This window comes from Myotis davidii, unplaced genomic scaffold (genome assembly GCF_000327345.1).
Source record: "Myotis davidii unplaced genomic scaffold, ASM32734v1 scaffold52, whole genome shotgun sequence".
NCBI lineage: Eukaryota > Metazoa > Chordata > Mammalia > Chiroptera > Vespertilionidae > Myotis > Myotis davidii.
The window spans coordinates 145,033-155,212 of record NW_006283773.1 but is presented as its reverse complement, the minus strand read 5'-3'; the positions used below and the strand labels follow the sequence as shown (position 1 = coordinate 155,212).

Genomic DNA, 10,180 nt, shown 5'->3' with positions numbered 1-10,180 from the left:
CCTTTGGCGGTCGAACGACCCTTTCACAGGGGTCGCCTCAGACCATCCTGCATATCAGATATTTACATTACGATTCATAACAGTAGCAACATTACAGTTATGAAGTAGCAACGAAAGTAATTTTATGGTTGGGTCACAACATGAGGAACTGTATTTAAAGGGCCAGAAGGTTGAGAACCACTGTAATATAATGAGAAGGAGCATTCTGTAAAGGACAAAATATAGTATAGTAATATATCAACAATTCTAAAATGTTTTATTCATAATTTAAAAACATGCACATTCTGATGTGCTTTATTATTTCTTTTCAAATAAGAATCCTTAAGACAGAGATTAAAGGTTATAATGTTTACAAAGTAATGACTACAAGCAACATCTCTATCTTTGGGACTTCATACCATGGCCCATAAAAGATCAAAAGATAAACAGGAAGCTTTTTATTATTTCAAGAATTCTTTTCAATAATTTTTTGATTCAATAGATAAGACTAAATAAGATAAATTAGAAAAACAAATCACACATGCATGTCTAAAGATAAAGCAAAAATTAACCTGTGGTGTACAGACATACTCATTATGCTTAAGAGCTGGGTATCTACCTGTCTCATTTTCCTGCCCCCACCCCCCTTTGACATACTTGTTCCCTTTCTAACTTATACTTACCTACTTGGTTCTCTGGGCCTTCCCCTGACTTAGAGGATCAGACTTCCTATTCATCAAACTTATCCCTGTTTACATCACAAATAAATGTGACCAAGAATACACTAAAAATACATGAAATATTGCCTACAACAACAATTAATGGTCCTGGAAAGACCCTGGCTGGGTAGCTCAGTTGGTTAGAGCATCATCCTGATATGCCAAGGTTGTGGGATCCATCACAGTCAGGGCACATATAATAAACAAAAAATGCATAAATAAATAGAGCAAATAAATGTTTCTATCAAATCAATCAATAAATAACTTTTAAGAAATCTTAATGGCCCTGAAGAAAAAGAACTGAAGGAACAATACACATTCTTTAAAGGTTTTGTTTATCTTCATCATTTTACATACACAGCAACTAATGTCAAACAGTACTAAGAACATTAAGAATTATCTTTCCTTCATCAGAAGTTGCCCATATAATATCTAAAACTGAAACATTTATTTATTAAGACTGAACAAATAATCAGAATATCAGTTCCTTTGTCTGTAAAATGGAATGCCTTAAAAGGAAAATAGAGTTGGACTTAGATCACGTTTTCAGTGTACTCAGGAGAAAAAAGATTCAGAGGTGCTTGGGTGTAGTATGAAGGGTAGACTACCCCTCTCACAGTCTTCAACTTTGTCTTTATCTGTTTAACAAATCTTCTTAGAAAATACAAATTCTTTACTTCATAAAAATGATATTGAGCCCAAGCTATCTATATTTTCTAGTAAAGTGAGGGTTTCGTACAGCTAGATCTTATTGATTTGATTTAAAACAGCATTATAAAGTTCCCACTGGGGATGGGTTGGGGGGTTATCTTAAAAAATATCCCAAAGCCTCGGGTAACTGTTTTGACCACCAAGAACAGTTAACCAAACCATCAGAAGCATTTAGTAAGAAAAAAGAGAGAAAAGAAAAACCGTTTTCATGTGGTACTTTATAAAACTGAAGTTACTTTCTAGAACAGCGGTTCTCAACCTGTGCGTCATGACCCCTTTGGGGGTCAACGACCCTTTCACAGGGGTCGCCCAAGACCATCGGCAAACACATATATAATTACATATTGTTTTTGTGATTAGTCACTATGCTTTAATTATGTTGAATTTGTAACAATGAAAATACATGTGCTTTATTATTTATTTTCAAATAAGAATCCTTAAGACAGAGATTAAAGGTCATAATGTTTACAAAGATATTTACATTACGATTCATAACAGTAGCAAAATTACAGTTATGAAGTAGCAACGAAAATAATTTTATGGTTGGGGGTCACCACAACATGAGGAACTGTATTAAAGGGTTGCGGCATTAGAAAGGTTGAGAACCACTGTTCTAGAAGGATACAGGTATTGAAGATTTACATTAACAATAAAAGGCAAGTATCAGTGTTTGAAACGAGTAGTGGGAATGGAAACATGGGAGTAGTGCAAGTAAAGAAATCACCTAGCCAATTAAAAAAGCTGCAAAGAATTATCTCAGGGAAAATTTTGTTTCAAAATGGAAGAGATTAAAATTATCCTTTTATAGTAGTGTAAAAGCTATGAGAAGCCCAGCCATCATGGCTCAGTGGTTGAGCATCGAACTATGAACCTGGAGATCGCTGTTCAATTCCTGGTCAGGGCACATGCCTGGTTTGTGGGCTCAATCCCTGGTGTGGGGTGTGCAGGAGACAGCTGATCAGTGATTCTCTCTCATCATTGATGTTTCTATCTCCCCCTCACCCTTTCTCTCTGAAATCAATAAAAATATATTTTAAAAATAAAAACCATGAGAAAAGAAGTCCTAGTTTCATCATGATTATATTTTTTATAATGCTTGGGAGTTTCGGTAACTCAACTAACTTTCTAACCCATGTTGCTCTATTGCTTTCTTGTCCTACCACTTATATAGCCAAACTTTGTTTAAAAGAGTTTCGTTTATTGTTACTGCCTCCACTTCCTTCCCCACCTTCAGGTCAATGACACCTCAGCCAATGCAGTATGGTTTTATATCTTACCACACTATTACACTAGTAAAAATAACTTCCCAAGATCAGCAATAAACTTCATGTTAATTCCAAATTCACCTTGCTATTATTTTTACTGAAGCTTTTAGGACTGTTTACTACTCTTGGGAGTGTATTCTCTATTCTCTTCTCTGGCTTCTGTATTGCATGCTACATTTTCCTAACTATCAACAGCATATGTGGCTCAGAGCTATCTGCCATCGTAACTACCACACCTTCAGAGTTTAGTTCAAATGTCAATCTCTGTGTGAAGTCTTCCCTGATCCAAAATGAGGTTAGGGGTCTCTCCAACATGTTCCCACAGTATCATGCCCTATCAAATCACTTACCATTCTTTCTAATACGGCATTTTATTTATCTGCACAGCTAACCTGTATATTATCTGAGGCAGGCATTATATCTTTATTCTCCACTGTGTTTCAAACACTTAGAAATAGTGCCTGCTGTGCTGAATGAATGAATAAATAAATCAATAGGGGGTTCTCCAGTTACAAGTGTAAGCAAAATTTACACTGCAAATTTCCAGTCATGATTCTCCAGTTATAATTGGCTAAGACTGTTAGATAATATACCAAAGGCACTGAGAAAGTTACACAGAATATTTGTAAGCAGATTGCTCCAGTATTAAAATTACATTTAAGATTTAAATGTAAGGAGGAAGTGGTTATAATAGAGCAGAAGGGGAAATGCCAAGATAAGGAACGCTTGTATATCCTAGGACAGTGGTCAGCAAACTGCGGCTCGCAAGCCACATGAGCGGCTCTTTGGCCCCTTGAGTGTGGCCACGAAGTTTCAATCACACTGTATGTGCATGCCCACACAAGGTATTTTGTGGAAGAGCCAAACTCAAGGGGCCACAGTTTGCCGACCACTGACCTAGGACAAATTAGTTGGGTCTAAGTATTACCTCACAGACATTTTATAAACTGTAATCCCATATGATAAAAGGCCAATATGCAAATCGACCAAAAGATGGAATGATCAGTCACTATGATGTGCACTGAACACCAGGGGGCAGATGCTCAATGCAGGAGCTGGTGGTAAGTGTGCTCCCACAGAGGGAGTGTTGCTCAGCCAAAAGCCCTGAGCAGGGCTTAACAGCTGGTGACATAGCGGTGTTGGTGGGAGCCACTCCCACCTCCACAGCAGTGCTAAGGATGTACGAATGATGGCTCCAGGACTGTGAGAGGGCGCAGGACAGCCTGAGGGACCCTCCTGAGTGCAAGAATTTCATGCACTGGGCCTCTAGTCACTATATAATGTCAACTGGCAAAGAGATGTTAAAGAAAGATACCAAAATGATCAAAACATGACTTTAATGTATTTTTAATAGTAGTGCTAATTGTTTTTTTGTGGGTTTTTTATATTCAAGGTAGGTCATGATTTAAGGAGAGGGAATACATACAATTTTCAGGCTAAAAGATGTGAAAGAATATCATATTCAACCCATTTGAAAGAGAAACCTGAGCCCTGATCGGTTTGGCTCAGTGGATAGAGCGTCGGCCTGCGGACTGAAAGGTCCCAGGTTCGATTCCAGTCAAGGGCATGTACCTTGGTTGCAGGCACATCTCTAGTAGGAGATGTGCAGGAAGCAGCTGATCGACGTTTCTCTCTCATCAATGTTTCTAACTCTCTATCCCTCTCCCTTCCTCTCTGTAAAAAATCAATAAAATATATTTTTTAAAAAAAGAGAAACTTGAAATTCAATGAGATTAAATAATTTACTATCCAAAGTTAAATGCATAATGTTAGAACTATGACCAAAACTTGAGAATTTGAAAACTCAATCCCTTTATCAACTAGACATTTTAACACATGATTTTACTATTTTTCTGAGTTCTCAATTAACTTTCTTTCCAAAAAAAATTATTTTTATTGATTTCAGAGAGGAAGGAAAAGGGAGAGAGACACAGAAACATCACGATGAGAGAGAATCATTGATTAGCTGTCTCCTGCATGCTCCCTTACTGGGGATCGAGCTCACAACCCAAGCATGTGCCCTGATCAGGGAATTGAACCACGACCTCCTGGTTCATAGGTCAATGCTCAACCATTGAACCATGAGAGCTAGGCTCAATTAACTTTCTTTTAAAACCTCTTTTCTAAGTACCTGTACATGTGAAACAATTCGTTCCCTTCAAATAAACCTCTTTAAAGATACACAGATAAAACTCTATAGTAATTATTAGAAAGAGCTGCTTAAATTAAAGCAGAGAATATAAACAAGATAGTTTTAATTACTGTAGAATTAAATTATTTCTCAGATATCTTCAAACATTTTTTTTGTTTTGTTATCAATGCTTTATTTTTATCAACAAAATTGAAATTCTCTGGCACATAAAGCAATTATTTCTACAAAAAGAAAGCCTACAAATCTTGATAGTTTATATAAATAACAGCTTCTCAGACATCTTTGAACATTTTAAGAGGTAAATTCCAAGTCACTGAATACATCTATACCACAAATATAATTTTCCTATGGTTATTAATAAAGTAAGGCCTTCATAGAAAGATGATGTTTATTTAAGCCTAAAACTTCTTTACTAGACACACTAGTTAATCACCTAAATTCAACAGATTTTAAGAGGGGTATTTTTAGTTAAAAGGAACATCAACTAATTAGTACTACTATTTGCTTTAACTGACACCACTTGCTGTTTTTAAGAAACTCCATTATAATAGATCTATATAAGTGAAAATCCTTTTGTTACCTGCAACCTAGGTACCTGCAACGATACATGCCCTTGACCGTAATCGAACTTGGGACCCTTCAGTGACAGACCCAAACTGACTAGGGCATGAAAATCTTTTGTTATGAAGAATCCTGAAAGCTCCCTAGTGAAACAGTATTAGAGACATTTTATAAGTGTTTTGTATATATATAGTTTAAAATTTTTAATTTTAAATCTCTTTTTAATTTGCATGAAAAATAATTCTACTCACTGCCTACCTATTACATAATTCTCCTGTGGTGGTAAAATAAGCTCAGAAAATATTTAGATGTGTAATGAAAACTTGGGTAAACTGCTGCTTAAAAAAACAAATAGGGGAGAAAAGGACTATAGAACAGGGGAGAAGAGGACTATAGAACAGGGTCTTCTTCTTTCTCGTCCTTTCTTTATCCTTTATATTTTTATAGGTTACTGCTTTATACAATCCCAGACTCCCAGATCTTCCTCCTTTGTTTAAGTAATGAAAGATGATTTACCCTCTGAAATAGAGTCAGTGCTAGCCTTAAACTACCAGATACTCACCGAGTTAGGGTAGTTCAAGTAGCAGATCTGACAAGGCATATCCTGTGCTGATGACCTTGTATTCATCTGGCGTGTTCGAGACTTTTTACTTGGATTAATTACATGACACTCAGCAAAGAGCTTCTCCAGGTTTCCATCAAAGTACCTGCATTATTTAAACAGAAAGGATGAGAGCCCAGCAATAGCACACTGTTAGAGCGAGCTCTCCAAAAACCTGATTTTCTATAGGGATAAGCAATGAACTGAATTAAAATAAACCAAGATTATAACTTTGTTTGTTCAGAGGAAATGAGTTATATAGCTCAAATTGTAGCAAGTGGAAGTATACAAGTATGAAAGCAGGTTGAGTTTTTGTTGCTATTTTGTTATTTTTATTTTGCTTTTATCCTGAGAAGTTAAACTATTAGTACTTTAATAGTACTATAATTAAAACTTAGGGAGGAAAGTTGTACTATCTCTAGTGATACTTTATGCATAGTAATGCTATTTTAAAAGGTGAGGCCATATTATTTATAAATAAATTCTTTTTATTAAAATTTATTATACCAGTTTAAATATAGTATTAGTAAGTAAACCTCCAAGTGCACCTCCACCTCCAAAATATTTAAAAAATGAAATTACATGACTCATTTACAAAACAAACTTGCTTTCTGAATATTCCTTGAAATACTTTTAATTTACTAGGAAAAGGGGAGAAAAAAAACACAAAAAGTTATACCTTAAAATATTTTTATATTAAAGTCTATATATTAGCTTTTCGCAAAATACATAACTATATATACATTATGTAGTTCACTATTTAATATGTCAAGAAGCATGACATGCTAAATAAAATACTACTTCTAGAGTTTCAACTAAACTAACTACAAATGGCTTGACAGAAGACAGTGGAAAATACGTAGCATAATATTCCCCATTAATCCAGCTGAGACATGGTCCCTGTTTTCCTTAAATATCTTAATATTCTTAAGGGAAAGCAATAGGTAAAACACAACTTTTCAATCTGTGAATAAATATAACCAGCAAAAATATTAATGCAGAATCTGGTTAATTAGTTTTTAACTTGTAAAGACTAGATTTCAATAACTACAATGTTCGTTACAAACGGAATGTACTTAGGTTAAATAAAAAATAATACTCACAAAAAAGATTTCTGCACAGCCGGGTGTAGCTCAGCGGTAGAGTGTCGACCAAGGAACCAAGAGGTCACCAGTTCGATTCTTGGTCAGGGCATATGCCCAGGTTGCAGGCTTAATCCCCAGTGCGGGGCGTGCAGGAGGCAGCCAATCAATGATTCTCTCTCATCATTGATGTTTCTATCTATCTCTCCTTCTCCCTTCCTCTCTGAATAAAAAAAAGAAAAAAAATATTTCTAATATTTTTAATGAAGATCTTGTTCAGGGTTTGTGTCAAAGCACTTACTGTATCTCCAGAAAAATCACGGAAATGAGAACTCTCCTAAGACTAATAAATTTTTAAAAATATTTTTTAATTGATTTCAGAGAGGAAGGGAAAAGAAGAGAGAAACATCAATGGTGAGAAGAATCATTGATCTGCTGCCTTCTGCACACCCCCCAATAGGGGCTGAGCCTGCAACCTTCTGGAATTGAATCGTGACCTCCTAGTTTATAGGTTGATGCTCAACCACTGAGGTATAAATATGCTATCCTATATAATAAAGAGGTAATTATGAAAATTAACCCTCATGCTCTCACAAGATGGCTGCCTATGACCAGGCCAGCAGGGGGGTTAGTGAGGGACCGAGGGATCCCAGAATGAAGAGGCTGGGCTGACAGCACCCCCAACCCCTCATGCACGAATTTCGTGCACTGGGCCTCTAGTCTTTTTATAAAAAAGTCCCTTGACTACAGTATGTTTCAATGAAATGATCAAGTTATCAATCAAAATGTCAACACATTATAAAAGGGGAGCCCATATAATGTTAAAATTGTCCCTGATGATTTAGCTAATCAAAATATATGGAGCACAATATCAAATGCTTTCCTATGAATTTTAACTCTAAAGGGAAAGCCTAAGATGCTAAATAGAAAGCATATGAAGCTAACACTAAAAATAAATAGGTAAACCAATTAAATAACGTTTTATAAAAAACTTTCATGCTCACAAGACAATACAAACTTCTGTCATCCAAAACTTGACCATAGAAAATTGGTGACTCCTAACACTTTTTGAACACTCCAGAGAACACTGTATGCATACACAATAAAATAGACATGTGCCTATAATTTCATAAAAATAATATTGTATTCCTGATTTATTATCTGTTTTTTTCAATGAACAATATTTTTTGTGTGTGGGTTGTGGTGTGTCAATGTCAATTCCTCTATCATTTATCTATCTATTCATTCTTTATTAAGGTACTAGAGGCCCGGTGCAAATAATTTGTGTGCAGGAGGGGGGAGCCTCAGCACAGCCTGCACCCTCTCCAATCCGGGACCCCTTGGGGGATGTCTGACTGCTGGTTTAGGCCTGATCCCCAGGATCGAGCCTAAAACAGCAGTCAGACATCCCTCGCACAATCTGGGACCGCTGGCTCCTAACTGCTCACCAGGCTGACTGTTTGATGGCCCCCAAATGCCCCCCCTGCCATCCCGGTCACCCCCAAATGCCCCTCTTGCCAGCCTGGTCGTCCCCAACTGCCTCCCCCCATGGGCCTGGTCACCCCCAACTGCCCCCCTTGCCAGCCTAGTTGCCTCCTCCCATGCTGGCCTGGTCGTCCCCAACTGCACACCCCCCGCCAGCCTGGTCACCCCACACAGCCTGCTGTTTAGTCATTTAGTCGTCCCTCACTAACCCCCCTGCCGGCCTGGTCGCCCCATGCAGCCTGCTGTTCAGTTGTTTGGTCTTCCCTCACTAACCCCCTGCTTGTCGCCCCACGCAGCCTGCTGTTCAGTCATTACTGTTACTGTGACGGTGCCCTGAACAATTTGCATATTCCTCTAATATTAGTATAGATTACATGTGTCCTTATTCCCCCAACCCTCCCCCATACCCACCCCCGGCTCGTGCCTTCACCCCCCTAGTGTCTATGTCCATTGGTTACGCTTATATGCATGCATACAAGTCCTTTGGTTGATTTCTCCCCCAACCTCCCCTGCCTTCCCTCTGAGGTTTGACAGTCTGATAGATTCTCTGTCTTGGGATCACTAACAATATTAACAGGTATCTTTGTCAATGAACATAAGTCTAGATTGTTTTTTACCCATTGTTGCACAGTATTTCATAGTAGGTATGTACTATAATTTATTTAAACAACCTTATACTGAGGGACATTCAGCTGTTCCACATATAAACAATCCCAGATTAAAATGTTGGCCCATATGATAGGGGGAAATATATCTAGACTTGAGTATCCCTTTGTCTCACAAATTGCTTTCATTTCCCAGTTTCTAACTTGCCTTTCAACCTTGTTTAATTGCCACTTTTGTTATGTAGACAAATTATCTTGCAACCTGTTGTGATTTCTGGATTTCATATCAAGCTTTAAAAGATCATAAACCTTACTTCCTCAAATAAGTCTTCTTTTGCCAGTTCCTTCTACCCCCTATCCCCAATTTGTTAAGATTCCCTAATGTTACATCCTCTTAGTACGTTGCACTCCTGCCAACAACACATTACTAATTCCGTAATTACTATTTATTTTGTTTTCTCTGCTAGAATTTAAACCTCATGATGACTATTTTATGACTGTTATAGCCTTAGTATCTTGAAGAATCTTATTATAAGCATTCAATTTCTTTTTTTAAATAACAAGAGATAAATGACAGTAATAAATCTCAATTCCTTTGCTTTAAGAATATTTCTTAAAGACAGTATATACTGAAGTTTACAGCTTTTTGATTCATTCTAGAAGCTGCCAAAGAACTTTCAAATACTGTCCAGATGAACAGATTGGGGAGTTTAAGAATCCACTCATATTGTTGGGCATAGTAGGCCTAGAAATTTTTTCCTTTATTAGATTAAGTTCCATTTTACAAGAAATGTAAAATTTAAAAATTTGTTTTTGTTTTGCTTTTATTTTAATTACTAGAGGCCCAGTGCACAGATTCGTGCACCGGTGGGGTCCCTCAGCCTGGCTCCCACTCATTCTGGCCCCGCTATGCCTACTGCCGCCGCCGCTCGATAGCACCGCCGCGGAGACGGGAGAGGCTCGCACCGCTGCAGCTGCGCTTGCCCGCCGTGAGCCTGGCATCTGGCACCCCTCAGTCAG

General features: G+C 37.4%; 1 protein-coding gene across 1 annotated transcript in view; it reads right to left on the bottom strand.

Annotated features, from left to right (window-relative positions):
* The window catches only part of ARIH1 (ariadne RBR E3 ubiquitin protein ligase 1), a gene marked incomplete at its 5' end in the record, with an annotated part of 104,473 nt that overhangs the window by 43,297 nt on the left and 50,996 nt on the right, over window positions 1-10,180 (bottom strand). Inside the window, one exon of the mRNA XM_015566702.1 lies at window positions 5,950-6,094. Within this exon, the coding sequence (XP_015422188.1) occupies window positions 5,950-6,094 (145 nt within the window). The remainder of the gene's footprint in view (window positions 1-5,949; window positions 6,095-10,180) is intronic.